Source organism: Agelaius tricolor, unplaced genomic scaffold (genome assembly GCF_023055355.1).
Source record: "Agelaius tricolor isolate 1412-34295 unplaced genomic scaffold, bAgeTri1.0.p SCAF_4, whole genome shotgun sequence".
NCBI lineage: Eukaryota > Metazoa > Chordata > Aves > Passeriformes > Icteridae > Agelaius > Agelaius tricolor.
Genome location: NW_027269264.1, coordinates 14348420 through 14372609, shown reverse-complemented (window position 1 = coordinate 14372609; position 24190 = coordinate 14348420). Strand labels below are relative to the sequence as shown.

General features: G+C 40.1%; 1 protein-coding gene across 14 annotated transcripts in view; it reads left to right on the top strand.

Annotated features, from left to right (window-relative positions):
- The window catches only part of NRG1 (neuregulin 1), a 452615-nt gene that overhangs the window by 407743 nt on the left and 20682 nt on the right, over positions 1–24190 (top strand). For 13 of the 14 annotated variants that reach the window (XM_071424698.1, XM_071424693.1, XM_071424699.1 and 10 more), the window contains 2 exons: positions 13288–13417; positions 20189–20247. In XM_071424698.1, the coding sequence (XP_071280799.1) occupies positions 13288–13417; positions 20189–20247 (189 nt within the window). Of the gene's footprint in view, positions 1–13287; positions 13418–19469; positions 19538–20188; positions 20248–24190 lie in introns of all 14 variants that reach the window. The other variant, XM_071424701.1, reaches the window with a different exon arrangement.

Below are 24190 nucleotides of genomic sequence, written 5' to 3'. Positions count from 1 at the left end.
TTCCATTAGTCAACTCCTTAATCAGAGCTATCATCCACTGATTTAGACTTATTTTTCCCACATGTGCGTGTTCTAATCTAGTCTTTGTTTTCATCCCTAGCTAAAAAGGAAAATTTTCATCTAGATGCTCAAATTTACTCATTTCCATGCCAGCACTGTCTCATACTATTTATTTTGAAGAGCTGCTTCTAGCATTAAGGCATTAAAGAAAACTTCTCCAAGGACCACTCTTCATTGGTACATGTAAATAAAGGCAGAGAAATCATGCAAAAACATCAGAGAGAAAATGTCTCTATCTCCCTTCCCCCTCCCTTAGTGGCATCAGTTTCTTATTTCATTCAAGTCATAAGTGACTTTGGCAGATAAATTCTCCTGGACTGTTTGCCCTTTTGTCTCAAAGCAGACTCCTTGCACAGCAAAATGCAATTTCATCCCATTCAGTCAGTTTCATAAAGGCCATGGAAAATTAATGGCATCCAGAGGTCACATCTACAGCACTGTGAGAGTAAGAGATTGCACAAGCCATGTGACTTAGCTCACCACTGGCATATTACCAACCCAGGGCTTTCATTACCTCCACGATGTGGCAGCTGCCACTAGCAAAATGTAGGCTTTGGTGGAACGAAGCGATGTTGAGTAAGTGGACGAAGACAGCAATGTCTGCCACAGCACTATCTGTGTCCTGCTGACCAAGATTAAATAAGATAGACAGCTGACACAGGCCTCTGATACAAGAGGAAAGTTGGAGAAGACATGAAGTCAGCTTTGGTTGGCTGTAAGAGAATCACCCTGAAGAAAGAAAAGTCATTCTGTTTTGCCTGACATACTCAAATTTGACTTGTCTTCACTGACCTTGAAGTCATTTTCCAGCAAGGAAATGCATCCTCTAAAACACAGGTTTAGGCTAGAAGTGATGTTCTCAACTTATGTTTACTGAGATCTTTGTGCCAGGAAGCTTGCTGAGTTTCTGCAGGTTGAAGATTGGTAAGGAAGGCTGCAGGAGAGGGCTGACAGCAGAAAGGGAAGAGGCACCACTCCCCAAAAGCATCTCCCACAGTCTCAGGTGCAGCCTTGTGCCAACAGCAGCAGCTCTGGCAGCACAGAAATGTGATGTCTGGGCACAGCCACAGGACTGTCACACATGCCAGGCTGGCATCCTCGTCCTTTCCCCCGCACTCTTTCCAGCCCTGGAGAAAATCAACCAGTTACTAGTTTTGCCCTGTTAAAAGGCTCAACCTTCTTTAAAAATTTGTAAGAATAACAAAAAATTGCCATTACTAAATCCTTTATCCTTTCACAGGCTGGTAATGTGCTCCTTGCAGTTCAACCTGCAACATTATGGGGTACAGCAGCCAAGGAACCTTTGAAAGCAATATTTACAGGCAGTTTGCAATGGATTGCAATGTTTTCCTGGCTATGGTAAAATGCTGAATTACTGCAACAGCACACAACATAGACAGAATCCCTTCAAAAATTATTTCCTTCTTCAAGCTACATTTTAGCTTTCACTCAGAAGGAAAAAGGGAAAGTCTAACTGTTTGGATTGCAATACAAGATAAGCTCAAAGGCTTATCAACAAAACAATAAAAATATCTAGTGAATTATTGAATTATTTATATATATATATATATATATATATATATATATATATATAAACTAAACTAAACTCAGGGTTTTTTAAGATTGGCCCAGGATTTTAAAAGAGCTCTGACTTTTGATCTTCTTGTTTTACCTCATATTAGAAGATACTATTCAAGAAAAAACCTGCATCCTCTCTATCCTCAGGAGAGCTCCACTGCTGTCTTTACCAAGCATTCACCTGTGATGTTGGCCCTGAACACTTGGTAGCTTCCCTTTTCACTGATTTGTGCAAAATTTCTGTCCTGTCCTCAAGACTTTCAGGAGCTTCTCTCTTTCTGTCCTTAGATTGGTACATCTACCCAGTAACTGTAATACGTGGAACACATTCTGCTTTTTGGTGTGAATAACACTGAGTTTTGCTGGGCTCAGGTGTTCTATTCTCTTCCAGACTTTGGGTTATCTTTTGGGCTTTGTTAAATTGCTGGCTGAAACCCATGGAATAATGCTGTTTGACAAGCAATGAGATGAGGGAAATCCCCAGGGTCTCTCTTGCAGGGTGGTGGACAGCAGTTTCCTGAGTCACCTGCAAGAGGCAGTGACACATTTGATACTCGAGGTCCCCATTAGCACAGATTTCTTTCTTAAATGTACGCCTCGTGGCACTACAAAACAGATGGGTCAGTTGAGAAACCATAACAGTTCAGCTGTAGACTGAAAGAAGATTTAAAGACAAACCCACCTTAACATTAACTAATGAAAATATACCAAATCGCTCAAAAAATTGTGAGCAGATGGAGTGCTTGGAAGGTCACTGGTAGGGTACCACATGCACTAACAGTTTTCTGTAAGGAACCTTAAAGATTAGGCCCGGTCTGCAGAAGAAAGCTGAGCCTCCATCTTTCTTGTAGGCTCCCTTCAGGTAGTGGAAGGCCACAGTTAGGTCACCCTGAAGCCTTCTCTTCTCCAGGCTGAGCAAACTCAGTTCTTTCAGCTTTTCCTTGTATACATGAGATGCTCCATACCAGCAAAGAATCCCTTTTAGAACTGAAGAGCAAGGACCAGCGATAGGACTGCCTTACCAACTTGCTTTATGCTGGAAAGGCAATTGCTAGGTGTACATAGTGCAGTTCTTTTGGCTGGGTGGCTGCATGCATTGTTGCCACATTTCCTCCCTTAGCTGGACAAAAATCTTTGCTTTCTGTAGAAAGTATGATGTTCATCTGGACTGCATGTTCTCCTTCACTCAGGGCCTGTCTTGTCCTGATCAGACTGCTGAACCATTTTCTCATTCCTGCAAATCCATCCTTTCTGCATGTCAGTATATGCATGAATACATGAGTATGAAAGTGGCTCTATTAGCAGAGCAACTGCCCAGAATCTGTTAGCATTCCATTATAAATCTGATTTTTGACAGATTTATAACCAGATTGTAGAAATCAGCTGCTGGAGAAAATGTGCCATTTATTCTCAACAAGAACACATTTTATTTTTCTGCAATGGTTGTTACTAGACTGTTTTTTAGAGGCTAGAAAAATAATGTTATGCTTGTTTTCATGTATTTCTTTTTAAGTGAAAAAAACTTCAATCTTTTCATAAACATTTGAAAACTGTCTGGTACAGTAACGTGTTTACTGTGTAGTCCTCTCTGATGTTTCTTGAGAACAGAAACTGATTAAATGGCATTACTGTACCAGCACATTAAAATACATCTTAACTGAAGAAACAACAGCTAAATAAAATAAGATTAGCAGGTGAAAAATACATGTCAGAACAAACAGTATTGTTGATAGAACAAAGGTAGTCCTTTCTATTGCAACAAATATACTACTGTATTCATTTTTTAAAAAGCCTGAATTGACAGCAGATGTAACATACAGCATTCCAATTCTCTTGCAGGAACTTCTGAAGTTTTGCTGCAAAACTTTGTCAGTGAGCCCAAGGTGAACTACTGCACACCTTTTAATGCAGGCAGTGGAAGAAATGGCAGGAGTGAGGGCAGGGGAAAGAGAGCAGACTGTCAGGACTGGTCTGGGTGTAAGAATTTGCTCCTCTGCAGTCACAGCTGCCATCTGCAGCAGTTCACAGAGGTCCTGGGCAGGGTTCACTGAGGACACCAGGCTGCTTTCTGCTAATGTGACTGCTCCTGACACATCACGCAATCTTTTGAAGCCTGTGGGAGTCAGTCCCACCAGGACTACACTACACAGTTATGAAAAAAAAAATTCTTTCAGGCTAGGCAACCTGAAATCTTTCCACTTTGCCCTACTGGTCACGTTTTCTAGGCCATTCTTGTTTGTCTTTTTACTGTCACAAGTATGATTTCCCTGAGTGCCACTTCACACACACTCATTCTCAAGCAGCACTATAAACAGTGACAATTTCATACCTCCAGGCAGGAAATTAGGGAGGGAAATGAGAAAAGGTTCCCTTGCTACAGAAAGCTCTTTCTTTGATAGGAATTCTAAGGGCTTTGACAGTTTGCAATTAAAGGACCCTGCTTAAAGAATCCAAAGGATCTTGTTATGAGCAAGGCATAACCTAATATTCTCTCTCTACACCACTGTTCTCTGGAGAGAGAAATTCCAAACAGGGAGGTGGTAACTCTGTATTCTTCAAAACAATATGTCCCATTGCTGTGCTGGTGGATAACACAGTCAAAATTTCCCTCTGCAGCCACCCTGAGAGAATTTTTCTCTCTGGTCTCAATGATCAATTCCCAAGGAGGACAGAAGACTCAATCATCTCGCAGAACCTGCATAAGGGACCTAACAGCTCTGTCTGAGATTTTATCATACCTTTTTCCAAGGAAACTGACACATTTCAAGTTGAGGTATTATTTTTAACAGCAAAAGAATTAAAGCCTGTCTTCTTGCCTACAAGTTATATTTCAAAACTTTATTTTGAATTGTACAGGAAATTTTAAATTTAAAGAAAGGTAAAAAATCAAAGGCCATGGAAATCTCTGGTGTAATACAAATATCCAGGTAAACTGACAAATAAATTGAGTGCATTAGAAAGGAAACTGTCTTTAATGAGAATGCTTATTCTTGTTCTTTGCTTATCTTCCTATCTGTCTGTCTATTGAGAGTCCTTTCTTGTAATTCTTTCTTATCACAGATATCAAGGAGATATTTGGCACTCTGTGAGCAACCCTTTGTGTTTTCTAGAGAAGTTGCCTTTGCTGTATCTTCAACTCAGAACTGAAGGCACATTTCTGCACTAGTCTGTGTCAGAGCTTGTGACAAGGCTACAATTATATCTTAAAAGCTAATCTCTGCTGCTCTGCTCTTCCCCACCACCCAGGGTCCTCAGGCTGGTTGAACAGATTGAGCTTCCATTGCCTTCAGGTTTAGCACATCCCTTTCATGCCTCACAATTCCAGAGGCTTCCTCTCATGACCACCTCCCTGAAGCAGATTGCCACAAGGAAAGCAACCAATAGCCTTCTGTGCTTTGGGGATGGGAGCATGGGGAGGAAACGTGTCCTTAATGACTTTGAAGATGTGCTTCAAAGTCCATGAAAGCTTGTTTCATTGTGGAATTAGTAACCTATATATTTTTCACTGCAGAGTATGCTGTAGGAGACAAATTAATGGGTGCCTAAGAATCCTGGACTGGACATTTAAAATTTTTCAAGGAAATGTTGCAGACACAGCCTCCTCTTGCAAATTTATTTAACATGAGTTATTTCAGTGGGTAAATCTTGCTTTCAACAAGACTAAAGGAACTTCAGGCTTAAGTGCCTTAACACTTAAGGCACCATGCTGAAGTCCATTCTCCTTCAGAAAAACTTTATAAAGACACAGGGGGAAACATGGAAGTGAATGTGTCAATAAATTTAGTGGGTGCTTGAGTGCAATCTCAAATTTGTGTGGGCTTATTGGCTCACTTTTAGTTATATTCTTGCTGTAGTGCTTTTCTGAAAGAGGATTCATGACAGGGATTATCATGAATTTATATGAAACGTAATTTGTAATAAAAAGCTTTCAGGCTTTCTTTCATAAGCTGCTAAATATTCTTTATTATCCCTGCTTCTCTGTGAGTTGATAGAGCTAAAGAGGTAAAGCAATTTTGCACTGATCTGCACAAGTATAATTGGTTACTTGGAATTAATAACAAAAATCCTTCAGAGGAAAGAGGAACAAGAATAGATTTTGACTGACTATGTTATAATGGAATGAAATTATTTCAGTACTCAATGTGATAAGGAAGTAGTTATGACAGTATCACCACATACCCATTAGGGCAAACTTGATGGTACTAAATGGAATCTGTAATCTGCCACAGTAACTTTCAGGAGGAGTAAGACAGCACGGCTACCTGAGCTGAATCTGGCTGCAGCTAATCAGATCTAGATTTTCTACCATTATTTATTTGAATAATTGAATATTGGTTACAGCACAAGTGAGCTAAATTATCAACACTCACAGAAAACATCATATGTGGACTGTAATAGAGAAAAAAAAATCCAGAGTTTGCATCCTGAGGCAGGGAAAGCAGTAGTAATACAGCTGTACTTGCTGTCTCATTTCCCAGGAAGCTTGCTGCCATGCAAATCTGCAGTTGAATTTGGGTAGCTGGCAGGGCCTTAAGATAATGTTCAGATTCCCTCGGGACATTTTCTTGAAGGACAGCCATCTGTCTTCATAATCTTCATAGTCTTTGTGTGCTTGTCCTTTCAGTTCTGTCAAGGTTATTCTACCCTGCTTTTTAAGTGAAAAGTCTTCTTGAGTTAAAACCTTTGGCTATGGTGGTTTGCTCGTACAGAAAGGATGCTGTTTGGATTAGGGTGCCCCCCCACACTGCCTTTCAGAACCAGGACATTTAGGACTTGAGCAAGGAGCCTAAGTTCTCTGCTTTACTGTCTTGAGTCCAGACCTCCTGCCAGCAGTTTGATTTCCATATAGATCCAATCAGTCACCTCTCCAGGCTGCAATGCAGCTGCAGATGGTTGCAATAGCACCTTTCTTATGGCTTAGACAGGGCCATGACAACAACTGGAAAACTTGATCTGCCCAGTGATTTGGTGCAGTCAGTTCTCCTGAGGTTGGTATCTGTGCCTTGGCACTCAGCAGAGGATGGCTTCTCACCTGTCCAACAGCTGTTTTCTCTTCTGAGTGAAATGGCTCCATTGGGAGCAGGGCTAACAGGGGAGGAACTGGACAACCAAAACAGCTCTTCCTTTGTCAAGCTCCACCTCCACTCTAAGTCTCCTTTTCAGTTTCAATGGTCTCCTCTGCGTCTGCACTGGTGGTCAGCAGCCTGAAGAGACCTTTCAGAGCTCTGTAGAAGAGCTGTGAGATACACAGGAATAAGACACACGTGATGAAGCATCTCCTAGCAAATGTATTAATGGTTGTTTAGAATGGGCTCAGACCATTATTTAGCCCATTACTTCAAGACCAATAAGTTATGTACCTTACCTTGATGCGCAGTGAACATGGAAAAGAGGCCTTGTGGCCTCCAAAACAAGGTGAGCCAGGAATACTTCCCTAAAGTTTATTTGGCCACTTAGGTTTTTCTGCATGATGGGATCTTCTCCAGTGCAGCAAAGGACTCCTCACTGGATAACATTCTTTGTATCATGACATTTGGATTCAGCTCCTTGTCTGCTGTCTGCTTTAATCTAAGGTCTCTAAATTTTCAGACCCTCCCACCCATTCCTGGCTCTTGCAATGTTGTCTCCCAATAGTAAAAGCACTTCCTTGTCTGACTTGTCTGACCACTTCCTGTCAGTTTAGCATTCCTGAGCTTAGACCTGTTTTTCCTGCATTGGTCCAATCTACGTATATTTCCTCTGTGCCTCCTTTCTTTTCTTTACCTTCTGTCTCTTTCTACCACCCACACACTTTTTCCTCTAGGAATGCTCTGGTCTGTCACTGCCTTGTGTTTCACCATTCATGTTTCCCTTCGTCAGGTGGGGAAAGTTTTCTAAAGGCTCTTACAAACCTTTCACTTATCACACCACCCTCAAGTGCAAGCTGACATCTTTCATGGTAGTGAAAAAGTATGCCTTGTCTCAAAGCTCAGTTTCAATCAAGTCATTCCATTCACTAGTAGTCTTCCACAGCCTATGTTTTCCACCCTTCTTCTGAAAACTTTCTTTTGCAAGCAGTGATTGCATGTCCTCACTAACAACTTGTGAACTTCATGTGTCTGTGCCCATGCTTTCTACCATCTCAAAGTTAAATGAAGCAAACAGAAATTGTTCTTGATCAGCAGTGTTTAGCATGTGTCACCTCTTGACCCTCTGTGGTGAGCCAGATGCTGTGCAGGTCTCGCCGTCGCGCGCTTGCCAACTGGGTCAGTCTGTTGGCCTATCGGGGAGGAAGCGATCGGGTGGTGCAGCAAGCTGAAGCGTCTGTGCTTTGTTTTTCTTCTTTTTTTTAATTATTTTTTTTTTACTTTGCTTTGCTAAGGTTGGATTTGTGAAAGGAAACCACCACTGAGTCTGTGTCATAGGGGGAAGAGAGACATGCTGCCTTGGTTCAGCAAGAGTTTATGTGCTCTCAATCTTTCCTGAAGTTTCTATCTTGCAGACCCGGCTATTTCCTGTTTCCTTCTTGCTGGCCTGATCTTCATAGAGATAGTGCCAAAGTGAGAAAGTACTGTCTTAGGGCCAAAGAACAATTCCACTAACTTTCAAGCACTCAACTCCAGCTGCTGGCTGAACAAATCCTCCTCTCGTATAGAGGTCCCAGGAATCTCTTACACTGCATGTTATTTGTGAAGAGAGAAGCTGAAAAAAATTTTAACTGGATTGAACAGCCAGTTTAGGGTATTAAATCACAAAAACAATGTGAAAAAATCTGAGCAGCCCCATGAAATAGACTGTAAATGTCTTATATAAAGACTTGGTTGTTTTGGAGGGTTTTTTCCTCTGGTGTTTATCTGTTGGTGTTGGTAGTGTTTTTTAAACCTTTGGTATGTTCACAGCTACATGAATGCAGTTTGTGGTCTGAAACAATTAAGTGTGAAGGACTTTATGAAATATATCTTTTTACACACCTGGTAAAATGGAAAGTCTTATGATGTTGTCTCTTCAGAAAGGGCCTAACTTTTGATTGCTCTTAGGTTTTGGCTTCTCTTCTCCTTGAAAGTACACATATAGCTTCTGCTGCCCACAGTTACGCTGGAACCAGCAGCTTTCCTCATTCAGTGCAGTACAGAAATGCCAAGCTTTTCTGTACTGTAAGTACCTTGCAAGTTGGATTCATCAGGGAAGTCAGAGTGAGTTGAAGAGGTTCAGTACTCAGCAGGAAGAAAGTGTAAGTGGTTTCATGGAGATACAGTGCTACAGCCAAGGTTGCACAGGGAATCAACTTACCCTACAGATCAGGGATGTGCATCACTAAACTGCTTATCAGCAAGTCAGGAGGGAGCTGGACTGTGTTTTCAAAGAAATGAATGAACTTCCAAGTGTAGGGATATGAGTTAGTAAAACTGGCTTTCATCTGGGAGCAGACACTCTGTTGCCCCAAAGCATGTTTGTGTGTACCTCCTTCTGTCCCTCTGTCCGTCCTTCACTCCATGCAGGTCCCTTTCTCACCAACAGCATGAGCCACAGGTTCACAAAAGGGGACTGGAAAGATATCCATATGCAGTCCAATAAGGTGGCATATTTACCTCCAGTAAGTGGCCTTCCAGTGAGAATGGCAAACTTTCCTTTGTGCTGCAGATGCCACTTTGCCTCCATTGAGTCATAAGCATCTCACTAGCTACCTTGCATGACTTTGAGTGTGTCCTCTGATTTTACACCACCTTTGCAGAAACTCAGTTCAAAAAGGCATGGATACTATTCTGTTTAGGTTGCAGAGCTCTTCCCTCTTAGTCTGAATTGAGTAAGAGATCCCTTAGGGCTCTTCTCAGTGGACCGTCTAGTCTGTGCATGGTCTGGGAGTCTTAGTGCTGTAGCCAGTAAACATCAGAGGGTTTCTTGGAAAGTAAGAGAGAGAAAGAGAATGCATTTTTCTTTCAGACCAGAAAAAAAGGGTCAGAGATTCCCCAGGTAAGAACAGAATTACATGAAGTTTTTTCTGTTTGACATGAAATGAACCTAAGGTAGTTTTACAACAGTAATTCACCTTTTATAGAACTGCTTTTGTAAAACGGAATAACTTCTATTTTTCTTCTTGTTAATGTCTTTAGGCAATTCCCATGAATGGGAGCCAATCTCATTGTTTTTCACTGCCGTGTGAATATTTGCTCTACAAGTAGTGACCTTGTTCACACTGCCTGCAGCTGCTTTTTTAAATATGGTGTTTCTGCCTTCAGAGAAGGGAGAGGGGAGTGTTTTCAGATATTCTCTCATGCATGATATTTTCAAGTTGTGATTTACCTGTACTGTGTGTAACTTAGTCCTTGCAGTAAGCTGTGTTAGAAAAAAAAAAGCTTTTCTCTCTTGTGCTTGTATAGCTGAAGAAAACATTTTAAAAAAGAAAGTAGGTACAAATTTTGACTAGGTGGAGAATTAACAGTGGACAGATACACATTCTACAGCTGTCTGCTTTACCTCATCACTGCTGGTCATTCCCACTTAACATTTTCCGAGATCATGTCTGCTAGAGATGTACTGAAAGGCCATATTCTGGGTCTGGTTATGGGCTATATGAAATGGCTCTGATGAACACCTGCTCCCAAACACAACATTTCTTCTGTTATGTGGTTTTAAGTGAAACCCAAACCCATAGTTAGTGTTTCTTGTATTTAATTGGCAATTAGGCTTACAGTGCATACACTGAATATGGGCCATATGCCATAAAAACTATGCATTCTTTGCAAAGAAAAATTAATATCATAACTAATTCCTGGTAGATCTTTTTCCTCCCCTCAACTCATTACAAAGCTCAGACAGACAGGGACTATGGTGCCAGCAGATCAGTAATGCAGAGAAACTTCTTGTGCAAGGTTTATACAACAGTTTTGAACATGTGATGCCCAAAACATGGGTGAAGATACTCCTCACAAATATATGTGAAGCCCTTGTCTCATAAGATTCCTCTGAGAGCTGCAGATTATTCCCATCTCTGATAATCAGTTCAGAGCAATTGCTGCTGTCCAAATCTGACTTATATCAGTTGGAAAATCACTGGTAACTTTGAAACTCCATGGTGTTCTGGTTTTGATTGAACAAGTGCTTAAAGAAAAAGCAAGTAAGTGAGTTTATGGAGCAATTACAGATAGCTACAAGTCCACTTGTTACGGTATCTACCTTCAATGTTCAATTTAAAACATTACATTAGCCAGCAGGTTAGCAAAATGGTGGGGTTTCTTTTTTTTTTTCAAAAATGTTGCAGACAATATTGCTGGTTTTCCCCTTTCAAATTAATGCACTAGCTTTCTGAGCTCAGGGACATCCTCAGGTATTTGACTCACAGCTTGAAGTGTGTCCTTTATTAAGGGGTGGACAGTTTATCAGCAGTGATAAGCTTAATATTGTGTGCATGTTGAGACTCACAAAGGCTTCAAAGTATGCATTAGCTATGCAGATGGAATTTGTTCACCCCCGTTGTTACATCCTAGAACATGGTATGACACAGCCTGTCATGTCAGGCATCTCCTTTCTGATAATAATCCATGCTTCTTTCAAACCGGCAGAGAAGGAAAGTCTCTTCTACAAGGCAAATCGCCCCATCCTAAGGGAGGGGAGATCCTCAAGGATGGTGGTCAAGCCTCTGACATCAGATATAGAGGACCCTTCACTGCTGAGCGGATGGCAGTCTGTAGGCCAGCCTTTTGTCAACATTGGGTGCAAAGTCCTGTTTGAACTGGTGCTAGCTGAAAGGGTGTCAGACTACTCTTAAAACATGACCCCTTTTCCTGCCCCTAGACCAGACATTAATTTATCCCGGTCTGAGAGGATATAAATCATGCTTTGAGGGGCCAGGAAAAAGGAATGTGTTATTAAGAGAAATCTGTACTCCATGTTTGCATTTCATTAACACCAAGAGGCCCCAGTCAAGACCAGGATCTGTGGAGATGTGAAACAATGTGTGGATGCAAGTGAGAAGTAGAAGGGAGCTTCAGTTTTGGAGGCCAATGGAGGGTTTTTCCTGGCCTGTTAGAGGAGAGCACCCTATACAAGCAAGGCAGCATGGAAGAAAGAGAAAGAAGGCAAGGTAGTGCACTCGCCCAAGTACTGAGTGCTAAATATGTGTTTACTTGGAAGATAATGTGAAATGCATAAAAGTGAAATGTGACAGGGACTGTATCATACTATAGTTTGAAATGCATAAGTGGTATTTGTTCATAGTTGATCTGCTAAAACCATGTTTTCTTCAGATTCACTGTGCACAGGAAATGGTAGAATGTCGCACATCACCTATTATAAGCATACCCCTTGGGTGCCTTTGTGTTAGAAAAGGTTTCAAATATCAGACAACTTTTCTGTAGGTATTTGCAGCTTTCTAGTCAACTCCAGTGAAATCAGTCAATAGGCAGTAGCATTGTTTCACCTCAGGGTACAAACTATCTCTCAGAAACAAAAATATTGAGTTTTTTTGATCACAGTAGCAAAATTCCTAACTTCTGTATGTCTGGAAATAAACAAATATCATTCAAGAATCTCCACCACTTTTCACAGTTTGCAGGTAGTCACTTCAGTTAGTTTTAGCCATTTAAAATGTATGGGCATATTGTCAAGAGTTTAAGCTTCACCTGCAATCAATGTGGACAGACCATCACCACCAAAGAGGCTTATCCCTCTCCTGGGGGGATAAATTGAGTTGCTTTCTGTGAGCTTATGAAGAGCATATCCTTGACAGAAATTGCATTGGCAAATCCTAAGACTGTGATTGCTTATCCTTCCCTGGCAGCATCCCTAAAGGTTGCTAAATAAACAATGCTCCTGCCTTCTCTAGATATTCCCTAAATCCAGCTGGGAGTAAGCTACAAAACACTGTGATCAGGGTGATGCTTTCATTTAATAGCAATTTAGACACCTAATGATTTTTAGCAGCATTGGTGTCCCAAAACGTCATGCTCATCTCAAGCAGATGAGCCCAACTGCAGGAGATGCTAGGCTGGCCTCTGGATCAAAGATTTCTGTGGACACAATGGTAGCAATTGTATATGCACAGGAAGGAACAAAACCTCTCTTCCTCCTAGAGAGTCAATCCAGAAAAGTCACAGCTGTCGTTTATGAGCAAGAAAAGAGACAGACAGAATTCAGCCATTCACCCTCTCCTCAGAGAGAAGGAAGTGGCTGGACTTGAATAAGCACAGGGCTTCAGGTTAAGCTTCACTGAAAAATACCTGCTTCAAGGCAATACCAGGAGGAAATATCATCCACGACCTTATCACTGGACACTGTATCAGCAATCGGTAATGACTGTCACACCCCAAAATCACTTGAATGCAATTAATGCAATAAAAATTACTGCACATAAATTACACATTTTCAAGGAAACACCTATGAGTGGTGCAAAAATTTTAGGCCACTTCATGGACAGGGCTAGGAAAACCCTCACTTCCTCCCAGGCTGAGTATGGGATTGTGTGTCTCTGAAGTATGTATTTAAACTCCACTCTCTCTGGCAATCAGCAAAATACAGGGTCAAGTGATTAGTGCTTATGGTAGCAGCAGATAGAGAGCTCAAAGGGCTTGCCATATCCTCCCTAGCATTACTTCTTCCCTCACATAGAAGTACACTTACCAGTCAGAAAGAAAAACAGCCTCTGATCTGTGTTTTCATTCTTATCTTTTGCAGCCACTTCCACATCTACAACTGGGACAAGTCATCTCACAAAATGTGACATAAAGCAGAAAGCCTTCTGTGTAAATGGGGGAGAGTGTTACATGGTTAAAGACCTCCCAAACCCCCCAAGATACCTGTGCAGGTAAGAAATCCTATCTGTTGCTTTTGTTGGAGCCATCAGGTCTCACAAATGTTTTTTTCTTTAGAGAAGCACCTGAAAAATGTCTTCTTCTGAACTTGCATTTCTTCATTTTTTAACCATGTGGATGTGGAAAGAATGCCAAGAATAACCTCTGTGTTCTACAGAGGCATATGAAACAAAGCAGAGGCTAACTGGGAAATATTTCTACATGGTGATGGCACAGCATCTTCTATTGGTGTTTATATGGCACAAAGTAACACAACTTGATCCTTATGTTAGAAAAAAATGAAACAGACACTGTAAACTAAATATGCTACATTTAGGGAAAAAAAAGGAGGGGGTGGAAAACTGCATTGAATATTACACTTTGTATAGAAGAAACTCTTCTTGTAATTGTCTGATGTATAACTGAACAGTTTCTGGTGAGACCAGATTCACAACTGTTGTTGCATTTAATTGCATAAAATCAATGAATGTCATGATCATGGTGGAGGTTACTATTTTGTGTGCTGATCTTGATTCATGAAATCATATGAGTTTTGTCTAGTGGGGTGCTTGTGCACCTTTCTCAGGTCCTGGTTGTGCCGTGTTTGTCTGCTGCAATAGTCCCTTGCATCAGAGAACATCCATGAAGAGCTGCAGCACTGGAATTTATCTCCTGTCTGGGAGCATGTCATGTAGCTTTTACCCCTGAAGATGAGCTAGTCATAGGGACTTCTTCACACTATTTTGAGAGGAAACTCAACCTTTAAACCTTGGTACCATGCTTGGTACCTAAGAGGGGTGAGTGAAAAGGGTGCACTTTTGTGAGGATAATACTGTTTTCAGACAAAGAGATAGTGGTTGGTGAAGACTGTCATCTGCTGAAACTGCAGAATTTTTCAGTCTCCTTGGACTAAAAATTCAAAAAATTAAAAAACACTAATTTTGAAGGTAGCTTTGGTAGGTGAGTTAGGTGAAGGTCTGTGATGCTTTCCCTAGGCCAGGAAGAAATTGACTGTTTGTCTTTGTTGGGTTTTTTGGGTTTTTGGTATTCAGGTTTTTCTAAAGGAAAACAAACAAACAAAAGCCAACAAAACCCCACCAAACCTCACAATGTCACAATGTGCTGGCTTACCTGTAAGTTTCATCTTTTTTTTGTTCTTTTTTTTGTTCTTTTTTTTTTTTTTTTTTTTGTAGAAAGATGTTACCTGCACATCATGGGCTTTGTTTTGCTTTGAATTTTCATGGATTGCTGTACTGCTGAAAGCAGTGAATGCTCCATTGAATTTTAGGATCATTTTTAACTAAAGCGAATATGGAAAAGTTATATGTGCTGTGGGTTGGATTCTTTTTTGAGAAAGAGAAAGAAAGATTTGTGTTAAATTTACATGGTCGTTGTAAGCCAGCAGTCAAGATGAGCAGTTTGCTATGACTCTCCAGAGCATGTACAAGAGCCTGTGGGTTTCAGCTTCCTATCCAAACAGTGCTCAGAAAACTCCAGTGAATGGCAGAGCTGAGCATTGAGCAGGCTTGCTAATCATGAATATTGTCTTGGTAGTTTCAGAGGTATCCCATCTTCACTGTTATGAAGACGTCTTCATTTTAATTCAGACATCTGTCTATGTTTTGTGATGATGTTATAGACTGGCTAATTTTTTAATAAAATATCTTGGGGACATTTGAATAAAGTGGGGGCTGTTTTTCCGTATTGTGGACAAGAAATAACCTTTAATTCTGGGGCTGTGTTTCAAGGAAAAGACGATTCCCAGATTTGGCAGATGTGCCTCTGCCTGGGTGGTCCAAGACCTATTTGGAAAAAGCATCAGAGCTGTTAATTTAGACAGGGTGAATCTCATTTACAAGAAGGCAGTGGAGAAGAATTCTTACCCTGAGAACAGTCCGGGCCACCACTATTTTGCAGGGCCACTTGCTATGCCCTCTAATACTTGCCAGAACAAAAATTTCATGTTGTGTAGTAAAACAAAGCAATTCCACTACATAAGAAGTAAAAGTGAGTCTTTGAAAGTGGATGAAAATGAAGGGACAAAATACAAATACAAATACAAAATTAGTTTTCTTCTTACTTCTTTAAAAATAAAGATGTCCACTATTTATTCTAACATACCAGTTATCTATAATAGGTATCTAACCACTACACATTGTCTTCATTGTTCTAAGAAAACAAATCTACTCCCAGAACATGCTTGTGGAAACAGAATGCTTGAAATATGGTACTTGCTCTTCATAGTTCTGCCTCAGTAGCAAGTTCACATTTTTCCATATGGTCCATCTGTTGAGAGCAAAAACAAAATTTCTAAAGCATGAGCCATATCATTCTAAATTGGTTTTATCCCTAACCAAAAAAACATGACTCAGATTCAAAACAACCATGGAATTTTCCAAGTAATCTCTGGTTTTTTAAATCCCCTATTCTACTAAAAAAATCCTAAATTCATCTTCAGTTAAAATCTGGCTACATATTAAAAAATAAAGTTTTATTAAATACATAGTGATGATTTGGACAGGATCAGATGTTGCTCTTCTGGATACTAGTGTGAACTTCAAGAAAATTCCCTGCTTTCATGAGGTAACCATGTGAAATGCTCAAGAAATGTGTGAAGACGTAGTAAAGCAATGTACAGCTACATCTGTGGTAGCATGTATTTTCCCCACACGTATTTTAATTAAGGTCCAAGACGGAGTAAAACACTCTCAAAATAGGACAGTTGAAATAGGAAGCTTTGCCTATTTAAATAAACTAGTGTATAAAATTTTCAGAAGCTTTGTAAAAACATGAGTCACATTTTGAAAACATCATAGACTTAAGAAGCCTGGATGTTACTGGCTTCCTACGAGACTGGGATTCCTAAGTCTTTTCTCTTCTGTTGGAAATGCATGCCCAGGTTCACTGAAGAAAAAAGATTTCAATAAATTCAAAATTCCTAGCAATTCCTTCTTACTTGAAAAAATCTATGTAAATATAAGATCTGTTACACTTTTGGAGTGTTCTGCTTCATACCATGAAGGTCTTGACAATCTGACCAATTGATTTCTGACTTGCAGACATCATCTTTTCTAGTGGTTTTGTTATTACTGAAGAAATGAAATTTACGATGGAATTTCATTGGATGAAAAAAATGCTACTGTCTTAACAGAAGTGTGCTGCTGCTTTTCTTAACAGCAAAGGAGTGGATTATTTACTATTTAATGATATAGCCATTTTCTACATCTGTCTCCATGTAAAGGCCTTTGTAGAATAGAAATGGGCAGAATTTTCTTCAAACCAGCAAGTTTGCAAGCAGAAGTTCCAGAAGTATTCATTCAAGAGACAGGATAGAAATACTAGTTCTTATTTAGGCCATGAAATGGATTATTAAGTACTGTACTTCCCATGGTAAAAAAAAATTCTCTACCACAATGCATTTGTTTGTAGGCAGTGAATGAAATGGAAATACAAACAATTCAGCCGTTTCCCTCCTGATGAAAAACAGTCTGATGATATGTGTTCAGTGTTCTGAGAAACATCCACTAAACATGTGCAAATTCTGCTCTTTGCAACTAGTGCGTGTAGAAGGAAAAAAGCAATTATTCTGTTATATGTGGTTTGTTATTTGGGCTTTGCCCAGTTAATACAATAAATAAATGGTTCAAGTAGCCTTTTTTAAGGCAGAAACAAAATTACAAAGCTCTCACAGCACAAACATACACATTTTGCTCTAAGTTGTTTGACCTCAACTTTTGCTACTGTCCTAAAGGAAATTGTACATGGATAATGATACAGGAAAAAAAAGCCATAACAAGAAATAATATCTGAAAACTTTGAGTAGGAAAAGGTGTTTGGGAAAGGATACCATAGCAAGCTGATTGTAAAAGTACAGTCTACAGGAAACAACCTTTCAAACTGGAAACTGTGGAAACTGTGCTGCAGTGCACATCTGAGCAATGAAATACCTTTAGCATTCACACATCCTCGTAAGTGGACAGGCTCATCTCAGCTTTCCTCTCCTCTGTCCCACCCTGGGGTGGGAGGCAGATGCTGCAGCCCATTTGCTGACAATGGTTTCAGAGCAGTATAAACACACTGGAGCTGTTTTCGGCACCATCTCAACAGGGCTGACCCTGCTTGGTCTGGAAGTGATTTCTGCATTGTCTATACCAGTGCTCAAGTTGTTTTCATCACCTCCACAGCTGCACCAACATCTGAAAACTAGTACAGACAAAGCAAGCAACCACCAGCAGCCAGTGGCAGGAGGAAAACATGAGGCTTTCAATCACATTCCTTGGGAATTTGTAGCATTTAGCCTGATGACAAAGATGTAAAGGACCCTGTGAACTGAAAGCCAAGCATGAGCAAATGCCAACTTTCCAGGGACAGCCATTTAACAAGATCAGTAGTGCAAAAATATTTTTATTGCTGATTCATTAACACAGATCAAAATTCTTTCTATCAAAAGCACTTTACCTTCTCTCAAATGTGCAAAGTCTTCTGTCATGCCTAGCAAAAACATCTTCTAAAGACAGAGTTACCCTTGTTGCGTTTTTCTCAGCTGAATATGTCTGTGGAGACTGGGATCTCTCCACGCTGGGTACTCGCCAAAAGAGGTGACTTTGGCTCTGAAGAACCCAAACTCTCTTCCTTAATAAACAAATATATCATTGCAGCAAATCAGGTTCAAAGAATCATCTTCAGATTCTCAAAATATACCTTTATTACACAAATATCATTCCTACATGGTTTGTTTGAACAAGATGCTAGTGTTTATCCCTGACGCTGATCCTTTGCCAGAGAGATTTTCTGAAAATCTCACTTGTGCAAGGGCAGCATCCCTGTTTTTTAGGGCTAGAGGCAATTGTAGAAAAGCAGAATTTAAAATATTGGGACAGCTTTCAGCACACATGGAACTCAGATGGATAGAAGAAATGGAGGATTCTTCTGACCAACAAGTATTTGCAAATAATAAGGCTTTTTAGCACATGGCAAGTAACTTAGGAAGACATTTGAAAAAGAGGCCAGCACCATGTCATCAACAGGAGAAAAAGAGTGGGAGATTCTTGCATGATGGCAAAGTCACGGAAAGCATCACGAAGACAGGCAACACAACTGAAATGTTTTCACAGGAGCAGATATCAGGTAATTTCAGGTTAATGCTGAGTAAGAGTGGAGAGAAGAAAGAGAAAGAGGAAGGATTGAAATCTGTAGATCCTTAGTATGGTGGACAGTCATTCACACTTAAGTCTGAAGCACAGGAAGCCTGTCTATGGTGATATTTTGGGAGCCTGAGCCCTACCCCACCATGGAGAATGAAGGTGAAGGAAGAATTGGTAGAAAGCATCAGAAAAGAAGGGCAAATCATTGAAGAGAAATTCCTTCTCTATGATCAAGGAGAAAGCTGCCCTGAAGTTTTTTGCAGAAGAGCTTATAAGCTGGAAGGACAGATAACTCCAGGGCTGCAAATCTTGGGAGCACTTCTGCCCTCTCATTTTACTTATTGTCTGGACTGACTTATTTTACCTTCTTGTGAGCCATGTTGAATATACTTCCCTTTGGGTCTGACTTTGTCTTCTTACCTTTTGGATTTTTGCAGCTTTTTGGTGATCACTGTACTAACTATTCCTCCTCAAAGCAAATTACCAGAAGACACAACGTGCCACCACAGAAATAAGAAAATCATGGTATTTTCATAGATTTTTATGTGACTAATGAAAGCAACAGTGTAAATTGTTGTTATGCACTGCATTGCAAGTTTTAAAAAAGAACTCAAACTGGGCCCTTCATGAGATGGAATAAGCAGTGAGCTGGTACACATTTTTGCTAGCCATGATTCTTCTATCTTTTTCAAAACAGACAAGGGAAAATACTTTTTTTTTTCTCTGATGGATTTTTGCTGTAAATTTTGCAAAGTTTTATCTTCTGGAAAGGTTATACTTTCTTGCCTCTCTTCTGATCATTTGTCACTAACACCCAACCAGGAGGTCACTTAATGCACTCGCACTCCATAGACCAGCAGATGTAAGTCTGTTAGTGCAGTGGTTTTGGTGTACTATTGCTTATCACGTTTTTGCCCTTTAGGTGCCAACCTGGATTCACTGGAGCAAGATGTACTGAAACTCTGCCCATGAAAATCCAAAACCAAGAAAGTATGTTAAAATAATCTGAACTTTGCTTTCTTCCCCAACTACAGCAACAAAATCAATTGTACTTGGTGTTTTCACAGTTCAGCTGGAACCGGCCTCTTTACCCACTAATTTGTGACCTGATTTTCTGAAGTACAATCTGTACACCATGGCATTATTGACCTCCAAAATATTTCTTGTTTGTGTGATTTTTGATCTTTCCATTCATTCACAGATGCATTTGTTTTGCACACGCTGGCAGTTTTCCTATTTGGGAGACTGCTGCAAAGTGCAACCCTAAAAGACCAAACTCATGGAGATGACTGTGTACAGATCTTGTGTCCTTGCTGCCTTGTGGAAAGAGCATCCTAAAACCAATCTCGGTCTCTGGAATGGTGAATTTCTGTCTCAGATCTTGAAACACATTTTGATCTGGATTGGTTTGGTTTTGGCTGGTTTTGCAGGGGGTATTTCTTTACATTTCCACAGAGCAAATGACTTGCTCTCAACATCCTGAGCTATTTTAACACACTAAACCGAGATTCAGTTTCTGAAAGTGAACTCACCAAGTCATATCAGTTGACACTGAAGGAGCTTCTTTCTTAGCATATATTCACCTCTTCTCTTTTCTCTGTTTTTTTCTCTACCATTTTTTTTGTTTGTTTTTCCTCTCAGGTGCCCAAATGAATTTACTGGTGATCGCTGCCAAAACTACGTAATGGCCAGCTTCTACAGTACGTCCACTACTTTTCTGTCTGTGCCACAGTAGAAGCATGCTCAGTCGGTGCTGCTTTCTTGTCGCTGCATCTTTCCTCCAATTTTTTTTTTTAATCTGTAACTAGATTTGTTGCCTAAGGCCTAATATTGATTGTCTCTGCCTGTTGCATGAAAATTATAACAAAAAGCAATTGCAAATTATAACAGAAAGCAATCCTGAGATTGTTTGGCATTGAGGGTAGGGGGAAATGCAAGGCTTAGGAATGCTGTGAAATTAATTCTGACTATGTGATATGGACTCCCTGCTGACATCAAGCAGAAAAAGTACAAAAATGAGATTTTGAAAGTCTCCCCTTTTATTTGCCACAAAAAGCTTAAGAGTCACGATACAGGCCAGCACTCCCTCAACCAAAGGATGGGTAGCTAGTCCTCTACTTATATATGACATTTGGAACTAGAGGTTAAAGGTAATTAAAATGCTTACATTGTTTCTAGTGAGTACTTGCCAAATAGGATCAAAATTTTCTTTCTCCTCCTTGTCCAAGCTTCAGTGGAGAGAGCACAGAAAAAAAAAGAAAAAGAAAAGATGAAGACATTACTTAAAGAATGAGGTCTAACATGTTTTGGGTATATTGTGAGTAAGAGGTGCAAGAGATCAAAGATTAATCGGCCAAATGAAAGTGTCAGACACGCACATACACAGACTGCTAGAATCAGCACTGTAGTCACATCCCATAAGGTTTCCCATGGAGAAATGGGCTAATTATTATTGTTTGACAAGGATGTAGCAGAAGGTACACTATATATTTATTTTCTCTCATTGGCTATAGCAAAGTCAAAGGTAACGTACAAGAAAATTGCTTAGGTCTTACATATAAATGCATGTGTACTACTTACATTTGATTGTTCCTGGCATCAGAATATGTGATCTAAAAGCAATATTATAGAAACTGGTTTTTTTGATGGATTACTTGCCAGCACAGAAAGACTATACGCCAGTTTAGTTTAATTTCCATTGGTATATAGGACAAAAAGCTGTAAGTATGTGCTGGACATTTTGGAGCCTGAAGAGGTGCACAGGTTTTCTCTTATACTGATGGATGAAAAACATCCATACATAATTCATACTTTCTGTCATAGAAGCTAACCACATAAATCCCAAGAGTGCTGACTGGGGACCGGACCTTCCAGCACTCAAGTGTGCATTTTAAGCCCTGCTTTAGAACCTTTATTAGTGTGAGTTATATTTAAATGCCTCTGGTAATGATGGCTCTAAAAATTTTAATGCTGTTACGGTATTTGTTTATCAAATGTTAGATTTAAGTGGCCTTTTCTGTGGATTGTGGTGGAAAGTGCAGTTCAGATTTTCTGATCTTAGAATAATAATTTAAAAGGAGGTGGTGTAAAAATATGAGATCCATTGTTTGCTGCTGAATTTTATCTGAAAACTAAAGAAGAATTGTATGTTGATTATTAATTCATTTTCCAACCTAGGAGAAAAAAAAAATGTTTAGGCAGGTTTTCCTTCCTTTCTTTTTCAGTTTCCTAACCCTGGTTGGGATTTTTAAAAACACCGGTTGAGATTTTCTGAAGTTGACGCCATGGAAAAGGCATAGATGTTCTTGCCTTGCTGCAAGAATTACACATAGTTATTAGTACTTAAGTTGGTCAGCACTTCCTCTCCTTGAAATGCAGAGTCAGAGAGCACACCCCTGCCTACCTTAGGCCACCCTGAGAGCCCCAGCCAATGGCTATGAGAGTCTGGCACTTCTGCCTGCCCTGCATCTGCACTGCAACATCTGATTTCTTATACTGCTTAAGATCTTGGAATGACACTTTTGGAAAGGGTCCACTGAGGGCACATTTATACTTAACTAAAAAAAAAAAATCAATGAAGAAGCATTTATATGACTTTTTATTATCATGCCCAAGGCAGACCAGACCATGTTATTTAACAGAGGACTTAAAGAGTTCTCTAAAGGCAAATGTTACATCTGGGACTTTAAGCCAAGCTCATATTTTGCACCCAATTTTGTGGATGATTAAGTTAGCTCTGTGGATGCAGCTTTTGCAAAGTACAGAGCAAACTGAGATGCTAAACAGCGTAAGTGGTAGTAGGAAACAAAAGTGTATGTGTGAACCATACAGCTATCTAATTTCACTTGCTTTTAGAAGGGTCTTTCTTCATTTGGAAAGAAAGAGTCAGTGGGATTCCAAGCCATGTGTACCTACCAATGAACTGTTACTGTCTTAATTTGGCTGTTAAAGAAAATTTTTCTTCTGAAATCTCCCCTGGAGTTGGTATTTGAGAACCCTGAAGCTACTGGGCTGAGGACCTTTTGCCAGATGAGAACAAGGCACCACTGGGCATTCTGGAAATGCCTTGTCCCAACAGAGTGCAAGGCTAACTTGACTCATCTCACAAGCCTGGCTGGCAGACCCTGTAGTGTCCTTTCCTTGAGCATAGCAGTCACAGCTGCTATTAGTGCTGCCCTGGGCTTTTTCTGTGACTACTTTGACTTTGAGACTCGTAATCCACCACTGGTCCGTAAGACAGCAGAAGGCAGTCCACAAATTGTGGCAAAAATACATCAATTCCATGCATTTTCTGTATGAATATTCACACATTTTCCCCCTTGAAGTCAAGGAATCAAATGGAGGACAGCAAAAGTAATGAGTTAACATTAAAAGTTTTGGGTAATTTTCATGTAGTCAGGCAAGAGAACTCTTACAGCAGCAATGTGCAGAATGGTCCCTGGGATAAGAAACAGTGATAAAACCATGAATTAATAGAAGGTTGAGGGAACATCTCTAGAGTTTAATCACAGGTGAACCCCTTGTCCTCTCAAATGCCCCAGATGGACCAAGGACCTCACTCAAAGGGGCTATGTACTTGCTTACTTCACTAGTTAACAATTATATATGAATTGTGAATTTAGAACTGGCTGGGGGCAGGCTGTGGCCCTTCTTGGGCATCACCTGAACATGGTCCATGCCATCCTTCAGCATGAGGCACCAGTTTAAACAGTGTCCATTTCAGCCCTGCCATCCCTGATGAGCAAGAGGGACAGTACCAAGAGGGGTGGAAGGAATTTTCTTTTTAGATTATAGTGGCCCTTGCCTCATTGTCACAGTGAAGCTGGCTGAGGCATTCAAGGGGGCAAGAGAAAAGTTCTGATGTTCTAGAAGGATGATCAAAACTGCAGTTACTGTGTGATGGCCTGATTTTTCAGCCTTTTCATATAAACTACAGGTCTTCAAAAGTCTGCCTTTAGCTATTCTACTACTTCAGTATTTCTCATTTTCTACATATTTCTCTATTACCCCCATGCAGAAGTAGTCATGTCTGCATGAGGGCAATAGACAATCTCACCTGAAATTTTCATTTTCTAAAGCCTTTCAGCACCCTAAGTTGTGCACTCTGTGTTCTGAGACTAAGACTCGTAAATGAACAAGCGGATTTGAAAAATTCCATTGTTCATCTTTTGCTCATAATTTAAAAAGACAGGTTTTCACTATAAACTGCTCAGTTAATGTTCACAAAGTGCTAAAATTGCTCTGATAGGATACTTCAATTATGAAAGGACAGATTTTCCATGCTCCTGAGATTTGAACCAATTGTCACTTTTACAGGAGCCATAGGACTTAAAACATTAAGTTCAAAACCAATTTTGCAACCTGAGTACTCTTGAAATGAACCAGATTTTGGATCCAAAGGGGAATCTAAATGTTACAAAGAGACTGTATCCCAGTCTCTTAAATAGAAATTGTTAACAGACAGGGGTTCTGCTCTTTGGTAGTTTAGGAGATTTGAGTTTGTTTTTAATTGAAATTACATGAAGAAGAACTTATATTTTTTAGCATTTTTCATTACCCACAGAAAGAAACATGACACTTTGGTGCTTTAGGGGTGGACTCGGTCTTCCTGGACCTCTCTGCTGTTGCAGTTGATCCAGATGG